Source organism: Corvus hawaiiensis, chromosome 30, assembly GCF_020740725.1.
Source record: "Corvus hawaiiensis isolate bCorHaw1 chromosome 30, bCorHaw1.pri.cur, whole genome shotgun sequence".
NCBI classification, from domain to species: Eukaryota; Metazoa; Chordata; class Aves; order Passeriformes; family Corvidae; genus Corvus; species Corvus hawaiiensis.
Genome location: NC_063242.1, coordinates 4724437 through 4751431, shown reverse-complemented (window position 1 = coordinate 4751431; position 26995 = coordinate 4724437). Strand labels below are relative to the sequence as shown.

Genomic DNA, 26995 nt, shown 5'->3' with positions numbered 1-26995 from the left:
AACTGCTTACCTCTCCTGAGTGTCAGAACCTCACAGTTGTTTTCTTGTTGCTAAAAACTACCAGAAGTTCTCTACAAACATGAAGTCACAGCTGGGTGCAAAGGTGGAGTGACTGTGAATGGGTCATTTCACATATCAGCAAAGGCAGCTGGCAGTAATTACTGAATTCCAAGAGAGTAGCTTAGTATTCTTTTCTGCTCGAGTATAAAACAGTTCCCCAAATGGTTTTTTCTGCAGTTAAGTATGCACTTAACCCATCCTTAGCTCAAGTTATGTTAACAAGTCACTGTAACTGTGTTCCTGCACTTTCTTTTCCTCTTACCCCTTGAAAAGTTAAAAGTGACATGTTATTCAAGAAAACTGGATCATATTTTTTCCTCTGTCTCTCAATAATACTCCAGTTCTGAATTCATACCATGCTTCACAACTTGAAGGCCCTGGCCAGATGCAGTTGCTGCCTGCATTTGTTATGTACTTTAATGAGCTGCATAATGGTACATGCCTGAATTGTGAAGCTTCATTAAATTAAGATTAAATAGATTTGTCTCACCCAGCAAATTTCACAGAGGTAATTTACTAAGCTTATTGGAAGTTTAAAGTTATTCGAGCTGTAACGGAGCATATCATCCCCCTTTGGCATTCTATCGTGCTTTTATGTACTCATTTTTTGTATATGACTGTTGCTTTGTTTGAATTATATAGTTCATTGGCTTAGAACATATATTTAAACAATTTGTATCTGGCTTGTTGTCTTTTGTTTTAATTTAGAACTTGTTGCAGAGGGAACAACAATAAAAATCGCCTCTTTCTCTCTCCTTCCTCCTTCGCTTTACTGGGGCATCCAGTGGAAGCTTTTCTGAATGCCAGAGGGGATGACAATCAATGTGTTTTGGCCTCTTACCAAACACTTATAATTAATATTTTACAAGTGTTACTCAATGCTCATTTGTGACAGGCTTGTTCTGGGAGGATTCAGAGTTAATTGCTAAGCCAGTTAATTGACTTGTGAGTGTGAACCGCCAATATCCGATTGAATACTTACCTCCGATTCAAGTGGAAAAAAAACCCCAAACAACTCCCTGCTGCTGGTGCCATTTGCCACCGGAGTGTGAGGGACAGATAATCTGCTGCTGCCACTCGCAGAGGGCTGTGACTGTGTGTAAGATCAAAGCAGCTGAGGCAAGGTTGGGTCAAAAGACAGGGAGCCTTTGAAGGGAAGGGAAAAACCCGCAGATTGCTGAAAACAAGGTGAGGGGAGCATCTTCAGAAGGAGGAGTGAGCAGCTCAATTTTCTGCAGAGGAAATGTGCAGTTGAACCCACAGGAGGTAGATTTGGTTTGTCTCTTGCACTGATTGACTGAGGACATGAGCATATGAGAAAGTTTGGTGTTACTAAGCTGTGAATATAGTGAAAATGAGGAAGCAGTATTGATTATACTGTTATCATAAATATGTATAGTTTTGTCTTCTGATGATTTTCTATTTATAAAGCAGCTGATAAGCTGATGTTGAAGCACTGTACCTCTTGACACCTGTAACACCAGATCTTTACTAACTGTGTGAAATAATGGATGCATCCAAAATTGAACCCAGCTCCTACTTTTTCTTCTGAACAAATATTTCTCATCCAAGTGACTTAGCACATCAGTGGGAGTTCTGTTTTCCCAGTTACTCATGTAATCCACCATGTGAACTGATGCGTGGAAAGCACGGAAGTTAAAACAGGTCACCTAAAACAAGTGCTCTTCTCTTTTCTGCTCTCTAGTTACCAGCTAAGACAGGAGTTGTTTCAGCTCCTTAGTGCTAAGCGGCAGTGCAAGGAAGATGAAGACAAATGGAGACAAGAGGCAGCTGCCTTCTTCATTCAGGTTGCTTGGAAGAAACAGCTGAACCATAGCCCTCTGAAATCAGTTCCTTCATGTAAAAATCTGAAATCCGTAAACAAAACCAGCTCAGCCATAAAAACCAGCAAGCAGTCCATCCTAAAGCAGATCTATGGTAATTTTCTCTTCACTATAATTTATTTTAAATAACCATGCTTTTATTTTTACAACAGAGTGCATTCATCTATGCACTTCTTACCTAATTATTAAGGATTTCAACTATTTATAAAAATTAGTCTGAATCTCAGGTGTTCTGGGCAACTGTATTTTTGTATCAGGTTAAAAAAGCCAAACAACTCTGTGATTTAAAATGGCTCCTGCTAAAGCTGTTTGAATCCCCACACAGCATTGTTTCAGCACAGGTCTTGAGCAATCAACTAATTCCGTTGCCAGAGCTGCTCACATATATCAATGTGGAAAGAGAACAGAGCAGTTAAGCTGGGGATAGCTGGCTGTATCCATGCAGAGTGGCTATCTGGATCATGGTTTGGTTTTTTAAAGCCTTGTTCAAAACATTTTTTTTTGGTTTTGTACTGTTTTAAAAATATTTCATTTGAAGAGTATATTCCCTGTTGATAACCCTCCTGTATGAAGATATGTGGTCTTTATGGAAAGAGCAAGATTGTCTTTTATAAAATTCTGCACTGCTTTTCACTGTGCCTGAATGTGCATGTGCAAAGGAATGCATCTTCAAGAAAAGGCAGAGGAAAAGTATTGCTTCTAGACCCCAAGTTCCTGTACAATGTGGATCACTGATGAAGTAAGGATATGCTAACTATAGGTACTTTAACAGGTGGTGAGTCACTTCTATCATGGCTCTGTAGCTTAGACCCAAAAAGGGTAAAAAAAATAAAGCTAATAGATTTATTTTCCTTTTTTTTTTTTTTTTAATAGCAACTGCAAGATGTATTTTAACTGTAGTTAAATTTCAGTTGTGGTTGTCACAATTTTCTGTCATACAGTGTCTCATGAGTTTCTCCATAATAAATGAGAGTAATTTTTAGGATAAAATAATGCTGTAGCTCACTGAAATAGATTGTAGGTATATATCATCACATGTTTATGTGATAAACAGAGAGATGTTCACATTGTTTGTTAAAGGACGTTCTCAGGAAGGCAAAGTGTGTCAGTCAACAAGACCTCCTTCTAAGCTGAAACTTTCTGATGTGCAGCTGGTCTCAGGTAGGACACATCCATTTTAAGAATGCTTAATTTGATGTTTATATACATGAGGTTGGTTTCTTCTTAGATAAGAAAACAATGTTCTCAAGGACTGGGCTCTCTTATCAAAATATGTAACTACTGCCGAACTGTTGTGATTGCACGCTCCTTCTTTCACTTTTGGGCTTAATTGAGCACTGCACTTCTATCCTTATGTTGAGTCATTTAGATGAAAAACTTCTTTATTAAATGTCATTTTTCACACTTTTTAAAGTGTCTTATGCACTTACTTGGGGTTGGGAGCTGTGGTAATGTTGGTGCTTCACCACGTGAAGGTTTAGTGCCCCGCTGGGCATTTGGTGTTCCGGGCTGTGCTACACCTTGGTCAGACAGGCCACAGCTAGATGGGAACACAGCAACTGCTTCAAGGAGTTGAGTTCAGGTAGTTTGCAAAGGGATGTAAAATACATTTTCCAAGTAGTTTAACACAACTCCAAAGTCAGAAGGAAATCTGACAGTGGACCTGTCCTTGAGTTTGTTAGAACTGTAGGTGAGTTGCTGCCTCACGAAGAGACAGAGGCCTTTTTCTTTCACTGTCTGAGAACTGTTTTAATTAAGAGGCATACCCAGACAGGTGTTTGATTGCCACCTCTTCATGCAGATATGGATCTAAATTTTAAAAGAGCTTTTAGCTCTTTTCGTTTAACTTTACAGGACAACAGATCTCCCTGTCTTCTGAAGTAAAAAGGCTTTCTCTTGAGGCTGGAGTGGCCTTTGCTTTCATAACTTGGTGACGAATAGGTTAGTGATAGGAACTCTGCCCAGTTCCTTTAGAACACTACCTACTTTTATTCACCTAATAGGAGCTCAGGGAACTTTAGCCCTTACTTAAAAGACAATAACATGTTTTTCATCTGCCTGCCTTTGTGCATGACAACATTACGTTTGTTGGAAAAGTTCAGAGCTGTCAGTGGCTAATGCCAGATACTCCGTTTCTGACGTAGGTGCCTGGAGTAGGTCAGAATAGACTGTTCAGTTTGATTCTTCCCTTGCAGAAGGTACATTTGGGAAGGTGAAGGCTGACTGTCAGCCCGAGCTTTAATGTTCATAGAGCTTATGGAAGACGCGTGCAGTGACAAATCTGTAGCAGGGACTGACACCCAACTCAGGCAAACACTATGGAAGAGGGGATATGCAGGTGTTCAAAGGAAATGTTCAGTAAGGCAGGCAGAAGGTGACAGGTACAAAAGGGATGGGATATACACATGGGGTAGGTGCTTTGGAATATTCTGGCAAATAGGCCCTTTAAGATTGTTGTCATTAAAACATTTCAGAACCTGAGATTTGTTCCTTTTCTAGTATTTTTTAAATTGAATAGATTACCTTTGTCAATTCAGCAAGTGGCACTTAGAGAGGTGCTCTGCAGCAGAACCAGCATAGTTCTTTGTTTCACTGTGGACATTAAAGTGTGTTCAGAGTTGCAAAGGAGCAGGTTTTGCAACTCTTGGCATTAGAATATGTCCTTAATATGTGCTGAATTCACACCCTCAATGAAACACTTGGATTTGCACTTGGGATGACCCTGGGTAGAATGGGATAAAAGCACTGAAATGTTTGCAGCTAATCTTTACAAAACTGGGAAAGGAAAACATGCATGTTATTTGTAGCACATTACAGGAAATAAAAAAACATTGCATGAGCCCAGACATTCACCCAGACTCAACTGGGAAGGGTCAGCTGACATTCATTCTTGCTTTCTAACAATTTAGAGCACTCACTTTAGCCCTGGACTAGTTTCCCTGACTTTCTAGAACAGGCCCAATGCCTACCTCATGTTGCTAAACATTGCTCAACACAATCTCTTTCTACTCTTCAGCAAATTCAGCCAAGAGTGTTGTGTTAGTCTGGAATCCTTCATTAATTTATGGGGGTAAATCTTGAGTTAAGCTGCACCATGAGAGGCTGCTGAAGTCCCACACACACAGCAGCAGCATCAATGTTCCATACAAGCTGTACCCAGTGCCACAGAAACCAAACTCTATTGAGAGACAATCAGCAGTGAGATGCCAAGAAAAAAGCATATTCTGTGCCCAGGGGATTTGCTGCTTATGAAATCTAGAACACAGTGTAGATGAAGCCTCTTTTCACCCACTAGTTACTCATCAAAACTATTTTGTTCTTTTACAGTAAGCAACCTACAGTGTGTTAATTTGCTGGAGAACATGGGAAAATCAAGGCAATATTCATACAACATGAGACCAACCACTGCTGCAAAACCAAAAAATGCAAGACTCAAGCATTAAGCAAGACCATGTTTGGAATTTAAAATCCATTCCAGTACAACTGTTATCTTTCACAATGTATAAGCCATCTATGATGTATTAAACTACAACATTTGCAGTTTTGTATTATCACAGCATTACAGACCAAGCAGACTTCTAAGGAGCTGGACTCAATTTTGTGTACAAACTGGTTTTTAAATGCAACTGTTAATTTCTTTACCAACACAGGATGAAATCTGAATTGCATTTGAAGACAGAAGATGAAGCACTAAGCCTAGTATTGCAATAATGTTGCAGGGGCTATCAAAGCTCTCCATTGCAAAAAGTAGGAATTTTCTCCTCAAAGAAGAGGGAAACTGTACTAAAGATGTTACATTTCTGAGAGACAAATGTTCAATTTTACATCAAATTCATTAAATTAATTTTGAAATCCAAGCAGGAATGGAAGAATAGCCTTTGTTCTCCACTTCTCTACTAAAGAAACAATTGTTCCTTAGCTAACTATGGATTTGGAAGGAAATGCAGACATGTTTACAAAGAACACTCACTAAAGAAATTGCTTTCACAACCTATGGAAACTATTAGGGCTGCGTTTTCTACCCTTTGAAATTATCACTGATTTTTTTTAAAAACTATTTTTCTATGTGCATGAAATAGAGAAGCAAAAAAAGATGCTATTCTAGGGAAAAACGGTTCTTTTAATAGCTTTGGAGCTGCCACAGTGTACAGTATTTACCTTGCACAAAGTATTTAAAAATATGAACTCAGCAAAAAATAAAAAATGTTACTCTAAAGCATATTGTTTTCTATTTTTTTTCTACTTGATACTACACAATTCTTTTTAAAATAATGTGATGCTTCAAAATAATAGATGAGCAGAGTCAATTTAAGTCTGTTTCTCTGCAAGCTCTTCAGCATCAAGGACTGGATTTTCTTTAACACCCCTCACTGTAGTCACAACATTTTAGTAAAACACCTTCCAGTAACATCTACTTGCTTGAAAAAAAGGCAATAGAAGTATTGCAGTTCTCTGTAAAATTTTTATTGTTTCACTTACAAAAAAATTGACAAGCTTTGTTCCAACATCTTCCATTCAAAACTAAATAGAAGTAAATGCTTTACAATAAATGCAATTCGACCTCTTCAATATACTGTGTTTATAGGGCCAGGTGTCTGGGGATGAGAGGCAAGGTAGATGTTGAAACAGTAATGGAGGTCTGTGAGCCACTGCTCCTGCACTTCACCACTCTTCAGTGTCTAGGAAGAAGGAGGACAAAAGGTAAAACTCAATTTCCCCAACAGCACTTGCAAAACTTGGCTTTGTTTTTACAGGTAATCAGGTGCACTGTTAAAGGTACAAGACAGCCCTGTTCCCCTGCACACAGTGACATTGTTCCTCTCTTTTACACATTTCCACACGCTGTGTCTGTTAGAGCCCAAATAATAAAGTGTTACAACTGGGTACACCAAGTCATTACATTACCAAGTGTGTGAGTTACACCAGATGTGCTTTCCTTACTCTTAATTAGAGTGGCTCACTTACTTTCCAATTCTGCAATTTATAGGCAATTAAAATGCAAATGAGCATGGTTCTACCAGTGCAGGAGAGCTCCCCAACCCAGTCTAAGGAGAACTGCTACCAAGAGACCAGCACAGCCCACAGCCCAGGAATTCCCTCTTCTCAGGATTTGTAGGTGGCTTACAAAACCCAACAACAACAAGCACAACCCACCCACAAAGGAACACCACAAGCATTGGTTGTGACATTTTCAACACTAAAGGAAAACAGCCCCCTCCTAACCTGCAGGTTAGAGAACCTCACCATAATGTCTTATATCTGCTTTCACCACCATCATTTTAAAATGGCTCTTCTTCAACGTTTGAATTAATTTTTAAAAATAAACATGACATACATGTAGTCTCTGGGAAACAAGTTTCATACCATGATGTCCTTGATGATCTGTTGCACCAGAAACTCATTTGTGATCATGTGGTTCCTGAGCTGCCCATGCTGCATTAGTAAGCGAAGCAACTGAGCAACAATGGGCAGCTCTTCCCGACAGATCCTGCTCACTTGCAGGCTCTGCAGCATCAGCCTCAGTAACCGTGGCAGGAGTGCTAATGCAGAAATGCATGATCCCCACAGCATATCCCTGAGAGGAGAAGATAATCAAGACTGAAATCATAGAGGACACACTTTTCAAGGGTGCTTCTGTGAACTGGCTGCATGGCTGTACAAGGAAACCTGCTTCTGTGGATTCAATCACACCAGCTGCATTCACCATAATTAGAGGCAAAGCAGAAAATTTGCACCAGAAAATGCCAAAGTTGAAAATATTCCAAAATTTTGTACAGCACTGGAAAAAAATAAAGGCCCTGCCCTGGAAGCTACAAATATTGCTGAACCTCTCATGCAGTGCAATTTCTGCTTGATAACAGCTGCAAAGAGGTTTTTGGTTCAGTCATTTTTCCGGTACACCTGAATCTTTGTTTAAGATTCATAAGAAATTAAATAATGGACTCATCTCCTTGTGATATGCAAGTCATTAAATACAGTAAGAGGAGGAGGACTTGGGCTTTAAGTAAATTTTCAGGAAGCTTTTAACAACTTTTCTGTGTATGGAAAAGTTTGACCTCTTTAAAGACATTTCTGCATTTCAGGTGAATTTATTTGAATCCGTTATCTGTAGCTTTTTGGTTTTTTAAATCAAATGGATTTAAAATATCTATGTAATGTATCTATGTAATGATGCCTGAGAAGTTTTGTTAAAACTGAAACATCAGATCAGTTAAGAATACCTACTCATAAAGCCAAATTCTTTGCATGGTGCTTTTCAATGTATCTAATGAAGCTAAGGTTAAAGATTAAGGTATAAATATCCAACTTTACAAAATCAGGATGGTTTTGACATCCAAGTAGAACAATTTTAAATTAAACCTTCTTCAGTTACTGTTTTAAGTAATTCCTGGTAACTTTGCAGATGTTTTTCTTAAGTCTACATAGTGATTTGAAGTAAGCAGAGAGACAGGAAAATAAACTGTATGTGTGTGGAGGTACCCTGTCATGTCACATCTCTAAATATTTGTGGCTGCAAAGACAGAGACAAGATGGTAAGAAGAGCAGCTTTACCTTTTCTGTAGATGTTCTGCATCTTCTCTGTCTATAGTTAGCAGAAAGTACAGAAGACTGTAACAACAGGAGGCCAAGAACCTGTGCAGGTTTTCACTTATGATGCAGGCTTGATCCAAAAGCTTATTTATGGCACATAGAACAGATCCAGCTGTGCTATCAGGTATTACAACCAATCCAACCTGTATTAAAACAAGACAAAAAAACAACCCAAGTTCATCACTTTATACAGAAGATTTTTTGCTGGGATACAAGCAAACCTAGAGCTTTCCTATGGTGACATGTATTACTTTGCTTCTGATCAAACTCTACAGACCACTGCATTTTTTCAAATCCCTACTTTCCCAATAAACTGCCACCCATACCAGCAGAAGGTTAAATTGACATCTTCATTTCATCCCTTCTAAACAAACACTCATCTCAAACATATCTGAAAAACACAGCACTGCTTTGAGCCTTGCTCTGAATGACAGTGCAGGCACAATCAATCTTCTGGGCAGAACAGATCTTTCCTTTTAAGCATCTATCATGGGACTGGGAAGGCCTTTCCAGTCTTGAAATGGCAGTGAGCAGTCACTGAAGTAGAAGGAAACTCTGATTTATGCTACAGAAAGGAAAGCCTCTACTGGATTGTCACCAGGGTGAGTCTCCTTTGAAGCCCAACAGGAGCTTTATGAACCGAGGTGAAGCAAAGCTAATGAAGTATGTGGTGAGCCCAAAGTGGGGTGATGCTCTGCTGTTGTTAAAGAGAGAACAACATCTTGAGCAAGGGTTTTATAGGCACGATAAATAATTTAGAAAAAATTCTTTTTTGTGTAGAGGCAGTGAATTAGGAAGCAGTTTAAATTTTGAAGTACTGTGGAATAAGTACCCTAGATTTTTGTCTTGTAAAGCCATAAAAACATCATGCACTGCTAGTGTGGCACCATTTACCTTTAAAAAACTATTTAAGGAGTTTGAGAATAGTCTGATTTGCTCACCTGCAAACACACTGTTTCAAGCTGACAGAGGGAGTTGGTTCACTTAACAAGGTCAGCTGTTTCTTTTAGAAATGTTTAGAGATAAGATCAATAAAGTACAAGCTACAGAAATGTGAAATGTATTTCATTCATACCATTACTTGTGAGAGGTAAGACATACAGAACAACTACAGGCTGAAACTTTTAAATCCTTCCAGCCTAAGACACTGGGTGTATTTCAAGGCCATGAGCACAGGTCACTGTCCCAGGCTGACCCTGTTCCAGTCAGGTGCACAGGCAGGAGGATGATGATGATGGTCCTGCCTGACAGAAGGTGGGACTGCAGCTGTCACCACAACCCTGCTGAATACTACAGGATACTGAGGCACCAAACAATAAAAACCAATAATGATCTTCCTGATCAACCATAAATAAGAAATAATGGCATCGGTCTAGATGAATATAAAGAACCATCCTGAAGACCTGAGCCAACACTACTGATGGAATGTGCTGGTGAGCAGTCTAGAAGTTAATGTGAACAGAGACATTTCAATTTATACAAATCCAGTAGATGAGGCTGCTCAGATAAGTTCCCATATAGGATGTTGCCTCCATGGTGCCTTTGCTCCCTGTGAAGCAGCAAGTTGGAGACCTTGGGCAGCAGCCTTGCCAACCTTAAAAATCCACTTAACTGTTTGCTCTCAAAGGGACAGGGCACTAGAACATATAAGCCTTTTCAAAAGCTGATTTAAGTCAACACCCACCCCCAAAAATCCAGACTATGGTTATAGGTAAGCTACTCCCTCTATGGAAGCTTTGGTCTAGTAACTTCTCAGTATGGCCCCATACAGGGAATTGCAGACATTTGTTAGGTCACAGAACCACCCTGACAGGAGGGCAGAGGCAGACCCTGTGGTCCTCCCTCTCATCAGGCAGCAGCACAGGTAACTGCAAATTCTGTCCCTGACCCCTCTGTTACCCAGCTCTGGCTTTGCCATCCCCATCCTCAGCTCAGGCATGTTCAGGATTAGAAGACAGGCTGTAAAACCCAAAGAATGGGTCAGGTTGGGAGGGACCATAGTGGGTCAGCTGGTCCAACCTCCCTGCTCCAGCAGGGTCATCCCAAAGCACGTGGCACAGGATTGTGTCCAGACAGTTCTTGAGTATCCCCAGTGAGGAAGACTCCACAACATCTCTGGACAATCTATTCCAGGGCACAGTTACCCACACAATAAAGAATTTCTTCCTCACATTCAAGTGGAGCTTCCTGAGCATCAGCTTCTGCCCATTGCCTCTTGTCCTACTGCACAGCACCACAAAGAACCTGGCTCCATCTTCTTGGCATAGTTTAGATACTTACATATATTGATGAGGTAAAAAACCTCATTTAAATCTGCTGGTCGCTCTTTTGAAAAGCAAAGCAAACCAAGAAGTGTTTCATTTATGGCCAAACTGCCTTGAAGACAAGCTGAAGTATTGACAAATCTGAGCAAAATTACTCATCAGCTTAGCTACCAACAGTTATGTATTTTTTAAACTCACCCAAATCTTGCTTAAAGCTTTTGCAAATGCTGAAATTATACATGAAATACATAGGATAAGTGGATTGGGGGATTAACGAGACTGTTAGCAAATTTATCACAAGGAAGTTTTAACATAGAAGATAAAATGGTACCTACCAGATATTTACAGATGCCAGTCTGGAGAATGTCAAAACACTGACTTTGTGAAGGTATAGTGGACAAGCTGTGACAGATCACCTGTTTTAATAAAACAAAGTTATATTTAAGCACTCCAAATGCAACCAGCAATCACTCACTGTCATACTTTGCTGACAAACCTAAATCCAAAGTACCTACAGGAACACATAGCAATTTTGTCTCAAAGTACTGATTCTTTACAGTGTGTAAGACTAGCGTTGCCAACATAAATTGCTCAGTGCTTAAAGAGATGATGGTCTACACCATTAGGTTTTTTGGGAAAGGGTCTCTGCATTTTATCTGTGTAATAGAAGGCCAAAAGTTTTCAAGTCTATCAAGCTAGAGTGCCCTACCAAGCCTCCAAATTCCTTTCCACATAGCCAAAGAATTTCAGAAAACAACTTCCCAAATAACTGCATCAAGCATGAAACAGAGGGATCAGAGTGAAACAGAAAAATAATATAACAAGAATGTAGAAAAAAATCCATTTCTAACTTATTTTCCTCTACAGTGCCAAAAATGTCATGTTCAAAAACGATACAAAATGTAATGAAATCTTGCTTCATAAACTGCATAAAACTTTCTGGTGCTTATATAATCAGGCACTAGCAAACTACCATGAAATCTCAAATGTCTCCTGGACAGGGTAAAGAAACCACAGCTCCAGTAGAACTGCTGGTAAGCTGCACTGCAATCCTCAGCAGGTGGCTTTCTTTGTTCCTCTCTTCCTTCCCATCTATTCCAATAATTTGCAAACTAGCTGGAGAGCTTGGATGCCCTCTCGCTGTTCACATTCACTGCTTATGCCACCAGAGTGGCAACTAAAGCCTCCAGAGAAGCCAATGTGCACAGCACGAGTGTGTTATCAGACCATGAGGAATTGTGATGTCCTGCTAAGGGCAAGATGGAAGAACCACTACATGAGGAATGGAATCTTCTCTTTGTGCTTAAGGGAATCAGAAAATAGCAAACTCAGTTTGAAGGATGAAAGAATTTAAGTCCATGAGTTTTACAAATATCTCCACTAAGCAAAACACATTCCTCTAAGATCCCTCATGACTCAAGATCCGAAGAGAACTTTTCACAGGAGGATCTGACTTGAGGCATTGAATTCCATGACAGTGTCTTGGTCTTGAGACTTCAGTTGAATCAGGCAAGTCAAGACACCAAAACAAGAGATAATGACAAAATAGAACATATCAACCATGTTGTGTCAAAAATCATAGTCCACAACACTTGCAGCTGGAGGAAGGGAAAGGTGAGGGAAAGAACCATTAGCTCCAAGTCCTGTGGCATGAAAACTCAGCCCTAACTAATGTGGATGCCAGTGGAGGTTTAATCAGAAATAGCCAAGCAGCACCATTTGTGGTGATACAGAAGCGCACTCAGCTTTTTCCAAAATTACATGCCACACCTGTTTTTAGCCCTGCTTACACCAGCCAAATTCAGGAGATCCTTAACACATTTGCCTGGTGGAACATAACATTGCTGGGCTGTCAGGACATTGCTCATGTTAATCAGTATCACAGGGGTAGTGCAAGTGTTTCGTTTGACTAGTAGGACTGTTTAAAAAAACAATTTCATAGACACTCTTGCACTGAATACCTTTACTATACATTTACTTTATAATGAAACAGTATTATTAAAACTGAGTACACCATCCTAAATATAGTAGGGCTTTTGTACGCTGCAGTTTGAAAGTGATAAAATATTAGGTACCCTGGAATATTCCCAAGAAACCCACTCAAAACATCTGTGTTACTAGCAGTGTCAAGGAATAAAGTCAAGCTGCAACAGAGGTTATTACCAGGGACTGTCATGTCAAGGACAAACTGTGACACCAATCTGACCTGGCATTTTAATGAGCAGCACTTACACAAAAGGTAAAGCTGCACTGATGAAATCTGTCAGATGACAGCTCCAAGCTGAGAAACCCTGCCAAGGCAGGAGGACTGGACTAACCTATGGAAAAGATCGCACAGGTTTGATGAGTAAGAGCTACAGAAAAAATTCAGTGAAACAAAAGTTCCATGTGCTTCAAGACCGACAAAAGCTTCTGCATGCAGCTATGAGTTTCACCAGTTGGAAATGAGAAGGAAATTCTGTGAGTAACAGCTGACCACAAGGTGGTTGTGATACAACCGCAAAACTTCAGGATGTAAAGATAATCCCAAGAGAAGCAATCAGACAGAATAAGGATCATCTGTTCAGTACTACTCTGTTACAGAGTTAGACCATTTCTGACATACTGTGCAAAGTAGGAGCCACTCATTTTCAAGAAAGGCAAATTCAAACAAAACAGACACAGAAGAACTGCACAAAGAAGAGAGGTCCTGTCTTACAGGTGTCAATGCAAAGAACTTAACCTGCCTGAGCTGGCAAAATGACACCCAAGAAGGGATCTTACTGTCACTTACAAAGTGGTGAAAAACGATTCAGGAAAACAAATGTATCCAAACAACAACTAAATGTAACAATGATCATGGCTGGGTGGGAACGCAGATGAGATGAAAATTGGGAAGGATGATTACGAAACGGGAAAATGCAGGAGACATTTCTTGCTCATAAGACAGAGCTTAGGCAGTTTACAAAGGGGTTTGCCATATGCTTGTGAGCACATTACACCAGACACAGTCTGCCAGAGATCCATTTTGATTCAATACAGACCCACAAACTAAAGACCTTGAAGGCAAATCCACGAGGCCCACCCAGCAAACTACGGTTTCATTACTAATATTTCACCCTTAGGACTATGTCCCTAGAGCAAGCCCATCATCCACTGAGGCTCTCCCTTGTTGGAGCATTTCATTACAGCTACAATACAGCCACACTCAAGATTCTTCCTGAACTGGCGAGGAAAACACGCATCATACCACTGGACGGCAGCAAAAATTCCTTAGAAGGGTTGTGGTAAAGTGCAAGTTGATTTTTCAACCTTTTAGATCTTTCTCACCCTCAAAACAGCACCACCATTCCCTACATCAGTTCTGTTTTCCTGCAATTAAGTGGGAGAGGCAATTCTTTTCAATCCCATAAATTAAATCCTGGTTGAAATGGCTTTCATACCAAATGCCTGTTATAAAAAGTGAAACTGAAACGTTTTTAGACATGGAAATGAAAGGAAAAGAAAACTTAATTACCACATGAAAATTAGTATTTTCTCTGACAATTTATTTTCCTTAGGCAAGGTTTTGCATGATGTTTAATTTCCATAATAAAATGTCACAGCTGATTCATTACATTACATTTGATTAGCATTTATCACATTTTTGGCACATTCATAGATTGATTTTGGACCAAAGCCAGAGTAGTTTTGTCTCAGAGCAATCCTGAAGTGAATGGACTGAGAACAGGCATTTTTGATCAGGGAGGGGTGGGTTTTTTCTTTTTGAGGCAAGTATTTTATAACAGGTTTGGCTTAGCCTTAGACATTCTGTTGGGTTTTTTCTCCTTTTCTTTTTAATCTTGTTTGAATGCTCACTTGAATAAATTAACCTAAAGAAAAGCATTCTCTTAAACACGGAGATTATCTGTTAGCATTATGCAGCAAATGCTACAGGCTCTGTAATCCACTGGCAGGTTTTCAAACCAATCCCTGTTGATCAGACAAGCCCAAGTACCCAGCATGCTCACGAGCCACACAACTGCAACAGCAGGTTCCCTACTGGCGCTTTGGGACGTCACTGCTACAGGGGCCTCCTTGCCTGCCACACTGAAGACAAACTCCAACAGCAGCCAACTAAAACAGGGAAGAAAAAACACCCACCACCACCAAACCACCACAAAACAAAAGAAACAAACAAAAACTCCAGACAAACAAACAACAAAAAAAGGATGGAAAGGCCCCCAGGAGCACAGCCTGACCCAGGTTTTTTGGAGATCCTGACACCATGGAGTGTTTTACTTCAACTGGATGAGTTAAAAGCATTTTTGCCACTGACAGCGACCCTAAGTGACTGACAACGCATTCCCAAGCAGCCTTTTCACAGTTCTAATGTAGAATCAGAGGAATTCATCAGTTTAATGTTGTTCATCTCTAAGATGCTCTTGCCTCCAAAAGACAGAGTTGGGATGACCCAAGGAAGCCCAGTCTCAGTGTGAGCCCTCATGGCAACAGGAACAAGCACAACTGATGAAGCGAGGCTAATGTTTTGTTCATTATTGAACTGTACCCACTCCCTCAATGCTTCCTGCAACACGACAGAATCCTGATGCAAAGTCTCAAGGAAACTACTTATCAGCAACTGTCCAGAGAAAATTTTCTTATCATTTCAAGTTTAATCATGCTGCAAAGTACTATTTTTTCAAAGAAAAATACTCACCTTCCTCTGAAGACACACACAGGCATGAGCACAGAGAGGAACCCAAGCAAGCAGGAAAGATAATGGATCAAGTATTTTAGCGAACTACTGTGTGGAGTCAGACCAAAGGCAGTTCAGACTCCCTGAGAAGTGATTTTATTAAAAAAGAAAGTCGGCGCACACCAGATACTATAACCTAATGTGAACTTTGCAATATATTTTTCAACTCACATCGACATGCACCTCAAACATGGGTAACTAAAATGTAACAGGCTGTTCTGCAGTGAATTCCCCAGCCCTTGTGAAATGCCTGTTTGGAGCAGGACTGTATCCAGTGTAACGTGTTAGTGTGGAGCGTAGAAAATGAGAAGTTTTCAGGTGATGGGGCAGGCAATGAAGCTTGGCATCTGAAGCTTGGCCAGCTCCCCTGAAGCACCCTCGCTTATCAGACACTGTACTCCCCTGACAGGTGCTGCTTCTCTTTCTGAAATAAATTGATTTGACAGGGCAATATTAACAGTGCCCTGAGTTGTTGAGAAAGCTGCATACAACAAGAGATCTTTGTTCATCTGCCTTGGGTAAGCTCACAGGGGTGGATGTGAAAGGTATTCCTGATTCACTGACTCCAGAAAAAAAAACCTGAACAAACCTCTCCATAAAAACCCCCACATGAAACCCCTACACATTCACAACAAAACCTAAGTTAAAAAAAGAAACCGCCAAAAAGGAGGAGCAGTGTCTGCAGGAGAACATTACAGGGTGAGGAACAGGGAATGAAGAAACTTATTTAAGAATTACAAATGCTTAAGAACATATGTGGTGTCCCATATATTGAAAGAGTACATATTTCCATAGACTTAGAAGAATTATGACATTAGAGGAATTCATGCCCTATTGCTGGTCAAAAACAGGGTAACTGCAGCACACAAACTCATCTTGCATCTTTTTACTGTGGTGCTTGCCTGTCTGCAGGTTCCTTAGCTGTGGCATGGGGTCTGATACAAAATTTATATTTGAGAATCAATTAAACTAAGTGAAGTTATCTTTATTTGCCCCTGGACACAAATACCTGAATGGCAAACACCACAGCTAACTTCCTGGGCAACAATTTGATCATGTGTTCAAGTCTGGGTACCAGCAAGATTTGGTGCCAAGGGGCAGAGAACTATGAGCTAGAGCCAATCCCATCAGCTCTCTAAGTGAGGGGCATTTCTGAAAATACTATCAGCAAAACCAGGTTTTAAGCTGGACAGCTAGTGTGCTATCCAGGAGTAGACAAAGCTGTACCAGAAGAACATCACAGGTCGGGTTCTCTTCTCAGAGCCATCTTACTAACAAAATTCAAAGAAAGGACACCACAAAACAGCTTTTGTTTCATCCTTTTGCAGCTGTAATATGCCCTTCTTTCACAGCTCTGCAGCTTCCTCACAGCTATAAAATGTCACCACAGCCAACTGCTCCTCCTCTAGATACCTCCTCTTCAGACTATGTGCAGGACAGCCAAGAAACATCTGATATTGAAGCCTCCAAATTCACCTGCCTGCCTCTTCTTCAAACAAAAGGGCTTGAAAGCACAGAGAACCCTACACCTAGCTCTTGTCCCACAAAGCCTGTCTTTCTGAGCAAATTTAGGTTAGGTATCACAAGCCAGGATTTGAATATAAAGCACAATACACAGTACCTGTGGAGTTGTAAATTCATGCTAGTTATGTGCAGTAATGCTGCAGTGAGCTACCAGCTCCGAGGTGTTACAGGAAATGCTGGAAGTATATGATACAGGTACAATGGAGCACTGGCCTGAAGATCATCTTAGGTTTTCTGGAAGTTTGTGTTTTACTGTTTGTGTTTTACTTGCGGGGGCTAGTGTGGTGCTTTTTGTTTGCTTTGGGTTTAAGTTTTACATCTTATGAAAGAGACCTTTGAAAAAGAGCTTCATTAATTTTAGGAGGCGTTACTTTTACTTAAATTATTTCCCTTTTGTTTCTCTGGACTTTGCATTACTTTCCAAGAAAATAATTAATTTCACCTCTAAACATTAAAGCTGAGATAGGTTGTAGCTTTACTGAACACTAACAGGCTTATTTAGACTTTTTTGTCTTCCTTAAAGAAGATTAAAATTGTACCATATTCCTAGTTTAGAAGGAAGTTTATTTAGAAGGAAGTTTATTTACCCTCAGCTGCCTTTTCTCTCCAATGTAACTCTAACCTGTAAATCTCAATAAAGACAAGTTGAAATCTTTCAGGAACTTCAATTCAAAATCTACATTGTAACAATTTGGGGTTTTTTTTTAAAGCATTAATCTCTGCTTAAAGTTAAGATATAGCACTAGTATACCACCGTTTACTTCTCAAGACAAACATCCTCGCAGGGCTTTTAATTTACATGCATTGACTTGCTCTCTTTATTGATTTGCTGTAATTTTTCATAGCACATCTGTGCAGATCCAGCCTTCCCAACTGTATTTCATATATAAGACTTAACAGTTTTTGACACAGATTAGTGTATTACACTACATGCATCTCAAGGTTTTTGAATTCATGTCTGCTTTTAAAAGCAGCTGACCTTCCCTAATGTTTGCTCTTAAACATTTTAAACATTTGGTTGAATATTTTATTTCTTTGAGTCAGCTGTGTGCTCGATACAGCTCTGGAATCTCGACTTCAAGCAAGCCCTCAAATTATCATTTGCTTTCGCCCTCTGAAATGTTCAACTGTCACAAACATCAAATATTACAACAGAAATTACCATGTATACACGGTTACCTTGTTAAACTCTTCATTTCTGTGGGCACTTTTTCATTCGATCCTGGCACAGCAATTCAATTACAAGGGAGTGAACAATATCACTGACAAACACTATGGGCACAGTTAAAATGAGCCAAGGCTGAAGCTCTTCCCTCAGGCTGCAACCATTTATTCTGGAGTCTCATTTATTTCAGCTACAGGGGGGTGATTTTAAATAATTGGCTGTAACAAGACAGAAGTAATTTTAAGCAGAAGGTCCTCCAGAAAAGGAACCAAATTTCCCACCTTTAACATATCTTTTAGACAAATCATGAAGACTAACCTTTAGAACTATGCAAAATAGCTTTTAAAGAAACACTTTTCTGAAGCATTCTCCTTAACTGAAAATCACCACCATTTAAATAAGCTTCCACAAAAAAACAACATGGTTTCAGACTGCCGTGCTTCCAATTACCATGCTCCAGAAAAAAAAAAAACCCAAAAAATTACAAATAGTATCCATCTCAAAACAGATTTTGTTACAAACTACCTCAAAGCATCAGTTCCTTTCAGAAGTGCATTTGTTACTGTAATCCACATGCTACCAGTTGTCCTGGCTATAATAACACTCCAGAAGTCCAAGCTGCTGTTTGAAATGCCTCAAGTTACTCTTTTCCTTTCCAGAACTTGCCCTTTCTGCAGAGGCGTACCATATTTCCTCCCGCATCTCTGGCATGCATATGTGATACATGACATTCCCTCTTACAGCTCTTTACCCTTAAAAACAGGCATCACCCATTGCACAGCCAGGGACAGGAAGCTGGGACTGCCTTTCCCTGCACTTGAAACAAAGTTGAGCAATGAGCAGTAAGGCCAACAAGCCGTGGCCTCCTACAGATTGACACCTGGGACCTTTCTGCAGTCCCACAACCCTGCTGCTCCTGCCTCACAAGCCCCTACACCCCCCACAGGCTGAGCGACAGCCCCTGCAGACTGGTTGCTGCCAAGCAGGATGCTGGAACAGAGTTATAAACCACCCTGTGCTAATCTAGAGCGTTTTTCCTCTTCCACCTGCTTATTTCCATAAAACTTATGGGGAATTAGTATTTGCAACTTTACGTTTCAGCAGAGAGCTAAAAACTAACAATGGTTTAGACAAACCTAGAGGTGGAAGAGATGAAAGAAGACGGTGGAAGGACTCATAGGGATCTGATCACTAGTCTCATTTATTGATATGAAAGCAGGCCCTCAAATCCTAATTCCATCAGAGTTCCTTATTTATTTTCATCCACATTAAAAAACTTTTCCATTGAGAGGAAATCCTGAATTACAACTACACAATGAGAACTCTTAAACAAACAACTCTCAGCATAGAGTAGAGGCCTGGTCTGCAGCCAACAAGCACTGCTCTCATTTATCAGGTATTTAAAATTACTACAAACATTCTGCTTAACATTACAGCATCACCATAAACTTCCTTATCCAGCAAGGGAACAGATGAAAGGTTAGCATTCAGAAGCTCTGCACTCTACCCAGTCCCACCAAGAGCATAACTAAATCAAGCTGGGGTTTATTATTTCCTGTAGCACTTCTCTATCTAAATAAAGCAATTTTCTGCCACAGCTAGAAATATTTTGACTCCAGAATTCTATCACACCTTGAACTATGTCCACTAGGAAGAAAGCAGCTCCAAACCTACCTCCCTCAAATTCAACGCACACAGAACCCTCATATCATACTGTCTTTCAACACACCCTAGGAGAGCCTCATGATTTGCTGGCAGTTTTCTTCTTCCCAGAGCCTGCAACTCTGCAGTTTGCTTTTTTGGTTGGGGTTTTTTGTTGTTGTTGCTGTTTAGGTTTTTTTTTTCCTTTTGAGAGCAGATTAGTTTGTTCAGCACCTAGTGAAAACTACTTCATCTACAAAAAGGATTTGTGTGCAGCTCATGGCAAATCTTGAATGGAAAGGTTTTTCCCAAGCCTGCCTTTTTCTTTCTTTTTTTTCTTCTTCTTTACCTTCTTGGTTTTAAAAAATTGTCCAGACTCCAAATCCCAAGGTTTTTATGGACTACAGTCCCCAGAATAATTTCTTCACAAACTGAGCATTATATAGAATATTGGTCAACATGTTTGAGGTTGGAGAATGGTACTCATAAAAGGAGAAGATAAAACCCCCTAAAACTTAAAGAACAGTGTTGTATTAGATATTTAAACACAGAGAAAAAAGTAATCTAAAAGCTGAAGAGCTTCAGCATGGTTTTGTTTATGTATCATTTACCATACCTATGACTGCATCTGAAATCAAAACCAGACAAGTGAAAAACAAATGGAATTCTGCAACTCATAAAAGGAAGTGGTTGCTTCAATACCAATGATCACTTCTCATTGTAACACAAACAGATATGCCACCATTATCACCAGATCAGAGGCAAGAGGAAAGAATATCTTTATTTTTCTCCAGTATGAAAGCAAGCTACTGTAGAGGTGCCTCTACTTTTTTGTTCACAAAATTCCATGGGGAAAAAGCTTAGCAGATCTGGAGGGAACACCCCAAACAGCACTGCAGTACCTGGCAACCCTATAATGGGAGCAGTTTGACTTTTAGATCAATGTAAGTGTAACAAAACTACCAAATAAAAGAAAACAACAAAACTCTACTCATACTGTGGGATCTTGTTATGTCTAAAAAGCAAAAATAATGAAGAGATTTGTTGATGGTAAAACAAAAAGACTTGGGTTTTTTTCAGAAGGAGTTTTCAAATAATCACTGATTATTTATCTAAATATCTAAAGGTGGAAGGAACATCCTCAAGTCCCTCTAATTCAATGTTCCTACTCAAGTGGAGTCACCTGGAGCAGGTCACCCCACATTGTGTCCAGTCTGGCTTTGAGTACATCCATAGATGGGAACCAGAATGTCCCCAGGCTACTTATTCCAGTGTTTGATCACCCTCACTGGGAAAAAGTGACAGTTCAGAACTCCCTTTGGTTAAAAGCCTACAAAATCAAGTGGGTCTAGAAGGTCTCATCCTTCTTCACACAGATTTTTGGTGCACAGAGTTTTTGCTCCTATTCTCTCTTTCATGAAGTAGTCTCCAGAAAAGACTTCAGGCTGAAACGTAAGTGCAGAAGTAGTGCAGTGCTCCACATGATGTCCAAATCATCTTTCATTACTAACCAAGGACATCCAGCTCTTCGCTTAGTGACCATCATCCCCTTCTGACAACCTGGGAGAGCACCCTGTATTTGTCCTGAGAAAAGGTACTTTAACAAAAGCGAGTCTCAAGTTTCTGAAAGTACTGACTCTCCTTCATAGCACCACAACAGTGAAGACTGTGGCAGAAGAAACTCAAACTTGCAACCAGGAACCAAAGGCACAAAAAAGAAATCAAATTACTTCACTGTTCAATGTGTGAAAGTAGTCCTATTTCACTGCTGACTGTGAAAGATTCATGGAATAGAAGTAATAAGAGGAAGGAGAAGACATTAGAGGTGACATTTTTAGAAACAGGTAAGGTGTACATAAATCCTTCAGATGCCGTATGGGATTAGGCTAACTCTAAGAAACAATCACTTTGGTGCATTCACAGAGGAATAGGACATGGAAAGAGAGCATTCAGATCTTTCCATACTGGAGAAAGATATTTTGGTGAGAAAACACTTCATTACTGTCCAGAAGAGACAACGCAAAACAAATTAGGAAGTTCAACTGCTCCACAAGCCAAATGACTTAAGGCAGGACACCCAAAAATGTGTGTCAGTCATGGTACCAAACAGCAGCCTTGCTTAAAATACCTTCTAATAAGTAACAGCACACATTCAATGTGTATCTCAGACTACCATCACTTTCAGTACATTATCACTTAAACACTGTGAAGTAGGAAACATCTACTATATTGCTTTCTTGAATGAAAAGCATACATATAAAACCTGTTTCACTCTTCTTTCTGAATTCAGGACCATGATTTCATAAATACTGTCAAACTGGCATGTCATTAAAACATGATTTCACACCCTTAAAGCGTTTTCTGGCGAGCTAAACAGTAAAAAGAGTTGATGCAGAAAGACAGCTAATGCACCTGTTTTGAATAAAATCTGGTGGCTCAAATCCCTTTAGAACCAACAATAAAATTAAGCTTTCAGCTCTTATGATATTAAGTACTGAATTGAGGGTGAAGTTTCTAATCCCAGCATATTTTGGTTAACTAATCAGGAATTATTCTAAATAATGACCAATGCCAACTGAATATTGCTTCCAAGTTCAAATTTAATTTAATGCAAGTGCTTTTTAATTAATAGTGGCACTTACTCTCCAGGAAAACTTTATAATTAGTATTTTCCCAATTAATTTGTTTTTGAAAGCCAAAACATATTGCTGGTCCTAATATTATTAGTGCTTAAGAATTTCCACCAAGGTTTCTACCAATCTTTTCCTTGAGTATTGCTTTGCATACTACATGTCTGAACATTCCACTTTTAAAGCAGCTTCCTTCAAAATATGATCTGATGGCTGTAGAAAAATGTTGGCAGTTCGACAGCTTTTATATTTTTTGTTCTTTTTTCAACTCAAATCACGACAGGATTTAGGCGTCTATGGGAAAGGGATGGAGAGCACTCAGAGTTTGTATGCTGTCATTCAGAATTAGTGTTGATGTATTACCTCTGTCACAGCCCAGTGGTGTAAAAACTGGTCCAGATCAGTTAGGTAAAGACGGATAGGTGAAAGCTGTGTCTGGCTAATGTGTGGTTTTCCTCTAATGCCCTGGAGACTAGTCAGCTCCTCTCTTGAAAACCCTGGGGAAGAAGAAGCAGTACAACAGTATCACAAAACAAGCCAAACCGTGTTCTACTTTAACAGCATCTCTGACAAACACTGTCTTTTACATTATGTCAACATGACAATTTTTTCTTAAAAGCTCTTGCTTGGTATTATAAATGAAGTATATCAAAGTACAAATTTTGACTTTCGACAGAAAACAAAAATATTTTTGAAACCCAATAATATCGTAATGTGGTGTAAAAAAAAGTTTAAGAGGCCAGTGTTATGCTATTTTCAATATATGTATCTTTAAAAAAAAAAAAAAAGAGTATAATGCAAAATACTTCATGTGTTCACAGTAACTCAGTAACCTCGGTAATAAATAATGTAACCTCAGGGTTAAAAAATATCATTTGGCTTATTATTTCTAGACAGGTATTAAGATGTTTTAGCAAAACAGGATGACTTCTCCACAAGAGTTATTTGGGCTTTGCTTTCATTTTCTCTGCGATCAGTTCAGCATTCTTTTTACCATTTTAGGAACAAAAAGGTAATTTTTGAAATCAAAGTAGTTGAACATTATAAATAACCAAGGTGGTGAAGAACACACACTATTTTTTACCACAGCACAAGTTAGTGGAAGTTATTTCTTAGCAATATTACACCATTTTAACCACTGTAACTTCCCAAAGTTGCATCATCACAGAACACAACTATTTTTATAGCTGAGTAAGAATAGAGTAGCAGAAGTAGCTCTGCTCACATGCTGACCTTGGCCAGTTCATTTTAACGTACTTTGATTACTTTATTCTGATGGAATGCTTTTAATAGCATAAGCACGTTCACAGGAAATCCCAGAGGCACTCATTTACATTGTTATGAGCCAATAAAAGACATTTACTTCAAGCTAGGAAAAACAATCTTGCTTATGTCATATGCTGAATTTAGGTTTTCCTCATACTTTCCTAGGAAAGTTGCTAGAATGAAGAAAAAGTATGCAAATATTCAGCCCAAATGGAAAAGTGTAAAAAGAGAGTGCCAAAAATCAGATCCAGAGAATAAAAGGTATCTCATATCAAAAATATGTAACAAGATTAGAATTACTTTCAGGAAGTACTTAGTAAACCATTTATTCTAAATTAAATTCAGTAATTGACTATCAAAACAAATTTCATTTTGTTAATTCTGAATTATTACATTCATATGGATTACCTATAAGGGTTGAAAACAAGAAGCTGAAATAGTCCACATCATTCACTGAATTATCCTGCACTTGGCACTTCCAGCCTGCAAAGGATGATCTACACAAAACCAACAGCAGACAGTTTATTAAAAACCATATAATTAAGAATTCACAACCTACCTGCACAATAGAATCACAATTAGCATGCCTAAATTGTTCCAGTTTTAGCATTCCTGTTTCTAACTGCTGTTGTTAGAATAGCATTTTAAATAGCTTGAAAACCAGAACTGGCTCTTTTAAGGACAGGCCACACTGAACTTTGTACCCCAGCATGGGCTTAGGTTGTTAAGATGATTGAGTTACTGAGATTTTCATTAATACTGCTATAATCTTTAGTACAGTGATGACACAGTAAATTAAACTAATTTTATTTCCCTTACTTGGTAAAAGTCATTATATTACAAATGCCGGGCTATATTTTTAATTATATCCACTACTTTTAATACAGCTCTTTACATGAACAACAAACCCCATGTGAAAGCAGTCTCAGCATCTCTTTCAGAACTGCTGAAGCTATTAAACACAGCTAAGTTAAAAACTTGGTTGGAGATTAAGAACACAAAAAGGAGCAATACACCAAGACAGGAGCAAACCCGTTATCAGAGCTGTCTGACACTTCCCTTCTCAAGGGCAATCTGGAACAAGTGGAGCACCAGCCTACTTTGGTGTCTCGAATTAGAAGCCAGTGCTTGTGGAAACTCAGAGCAAACAGACACGAGTGACCACTTAATGGCAGAGTCTGGTCCATGTGCCAGTGCTGAACCAGGAGGAAGCCAGGAGCTGGGAACAAGGACATCTCACACATGCTTTCCTCAGAAGGCTGCAGCTCAGACCCACATCACATTATGCAAAAATGCGTATTATTCAAATTGCAGTGTATGCTGCTTTTGGCACTGGCACTACAGACTATGGATCTTTGCTGTAAGAGATTGCTGCTTTCCACTCTTACAAACTTGTGAAATTTCAGAGCTTCTGAATGCAATTTTCCAAGCCAACTATCTGCCTCAGATCATTTTTTTTCCCTAATTTCTCTCTGCCAACAGCCAAAATGGCTTAACTCACGGGTAACAAAATTCTGGAAAGCTTGTTATGCAGGATTTTTTTACAGCTCCATGCTTTGGGAGCAAAAATATCAAATTTGGAATACCTTTGTGCCAGGCATATACATTTTGCCACCCACGAAAATCCATCCATAATATTTCAGCATCCACAAAAATGACAGCTAGAATATGCACGTGTCTGGAGTTATTTAAAAAGAAAGGAGAAAAACCACAGAATTTCAGAATGTCTTTAAATTAAAGAAAAAATTCAGGATTCCATCAGACTACCATGTAGGATAGTTAATTCTAGGGGAGCAAAATATCATAGCTAGGTGAGAGAGCGTGAAGTAAGGCTTTATTAAATAAAGTTCTCACTTCATATTGAGTTCTTAATGCCTGGCAGTACGGATTTGCCATATTTCAGGTGACATAGTGACTTTGCAGTGCAGGCAGCTCTGCATGCTTCCTTCTGGTTCCAAGGAGGCCAGGTCCTGCCCTGAGGCCTGGCTCACTACTTCCTTTTCTTAACCCATAGTCTCTCAATCTCTCTCCAGCCTTAAGGCTGCTACTTGACCTCCAAGTTCTCCCGAGACAAATCCCTTGGACATGGCAAATTGTCTTCTCCCAGGGGAACGGCGAATTTTTTCCATCTTTCCAAGGAGGTCCCAGTCCCATTCATTACCGCATGGAAGAGACTTCACACATACTCAACTAAATCAGCAAGAGCTCTTGCCACTACTTCCCTACATAAGGTGGATATTCACACAGAAATCAGACCCATACACCAGAAGAGAGAGTGAAACCCGTGTCCTGTTCAGCACAGCAGAAGAATCTCCCTGAATCTGATGCAGAGGGACCATGAGTCTGACTCAAGGTCACTTGTTTTACCTACATAAGCACTGAGGAGCATGGAGACAGATTCAAGAGAGTTTAGGACTTACTAGACACAGAAAGTCAAACTGTGATGCAACCACTGAGCAGAATGGTGGGAATGCAAGAGGTTGGGAGAGATAACGACAGATGAGAAGCTGCAAAGGTAGTTAGGCAAATGTGAAAATAAATAAATCTAGGAAAAGAGAAAGAAAGAACATGTGATAAGCCCCAATTCAGGGAGTAGGGACTTGCATGACAAATCTTGTTAGAATCTGGTTTAAAATAATCAAATAAGAAAATATTTTTCCATTTTGGAAAAATTCTATTTCCATATGCAACAGTTAGCAGATGCTTTGAATTCCTGACAATAGGACCAGTGCATGCAAGAATTTTACATAACCTCCAGAAGAGACTGAACAAAAAAGATTCACTGCAGTCTAGGAAGCACAAATCGCCATAGGTTCAGGAGATCCCTGGACAGGAGAAATAATTCTGAAGCTTATTGCTAAACATCTGGAAATCAAACACTTCATCAGTTTTGTTTACCCACCCATCTACAAACTCACAAACAGGACAAGCACATTAAGCATCCTAAGAGAACACCAGGCTAAGGGCCACTGATACAGACATAAGAGGAAGCAGAAAGAACCCCGGCAGTTCTGCCCTGGGAACGTGGAGGCTGCATAAGGCACAAACCCTTAACAGAGCTATTAAATGGTTTAATATAAGATTCATCTCTACAAGCAGAGCTACACTGAGTCACACACACACACAAAATCACAATTGCCAAATTCAGCTGCAGTTTACTTTGTTAGAAAGCGAAAGCTATTACATGCACAGAAGAAGCCTCAATGTTAAAAGAGCATTCAGGTTAAAAATAACCTAGCATTAAATTTAGAAAGTGACAGAGAAGGTTGCCTCTGATCTTCAGCTTGGCCTCT

The 26995-nt window shown here is 39.5% G+C and overlaps 2 protein-coding genes across 11 annotated transcripts in view; one reads left to right on the top strand and one right to left on the bottom strand.

The window, feature by feature from the left end:
- Window positions 1-6120, top strand: part of INVS (inversin) — an 85094-nt gene extending 78974 nt beyond the window's left edge. For 5 of the 7 annotated variants that reach the window (XM_048289180.1, XM_048289178.1, XM_048289181.1 and 2 more), the window contains 3 exons: window positions 1766-1998; window positions 2985-3065; window positions 5232-6120. In XM_048289180.1, coding sequence (XP_048145137.1) covers window positions 1766-1998; window positions 2985-3065; window positions 5232-5347 — 430 coding nt within the window. In that variant the 3' untranslated portion in view covers window positions 5348-6120. The remainder of the gene's footprint in view (window positions 1-1765; window positions 1999-2984; window positions 3066-5231) is intronic. The other 2 variants (XM_048289179.1, XM_048289184.1) reach the window with 2 other exon arrangements.
- Window positions 6121-6346: 226 nt separating this feature from the next.
- The window catches only part of TEX10 (testis expressed 10), a 55814-nt gene continuing 35165 nt past the window's right edge, over window positions 6347-26995 (bottom strand). For all 4 annotated transcript variants that reach the window (XM_048289185.1, XM_048289189.1, XM_048289186.1 and 1 more), the window contains 6 exons: window positions 24111-24199; window positions 22800-22933; window positions 11095-11175; window positions 8457-8638; window positions 7269-7479; window positions 6347-6583 (listed from right to left, as the gene is read on the bottom strand). In XM_048289185.1, the coding sequence (XP_048145142.1) occupies window positions 6470-6583; window positions 7269-7479; window positions 8457-8638; window positions 11095-11175; window positions 22800-22933; window positions 24111-24199 (811 nt within the window). In that variant the 3' untranslated portion in view covers window positions 6347-6469. The remainder of the gene's footprint in view (window positions 6584-7268; window positions 7480-8456; window positions 8639-11094; window positions 11176-22799; window positions 22934-24110; window positions 24200-26995) is intronic.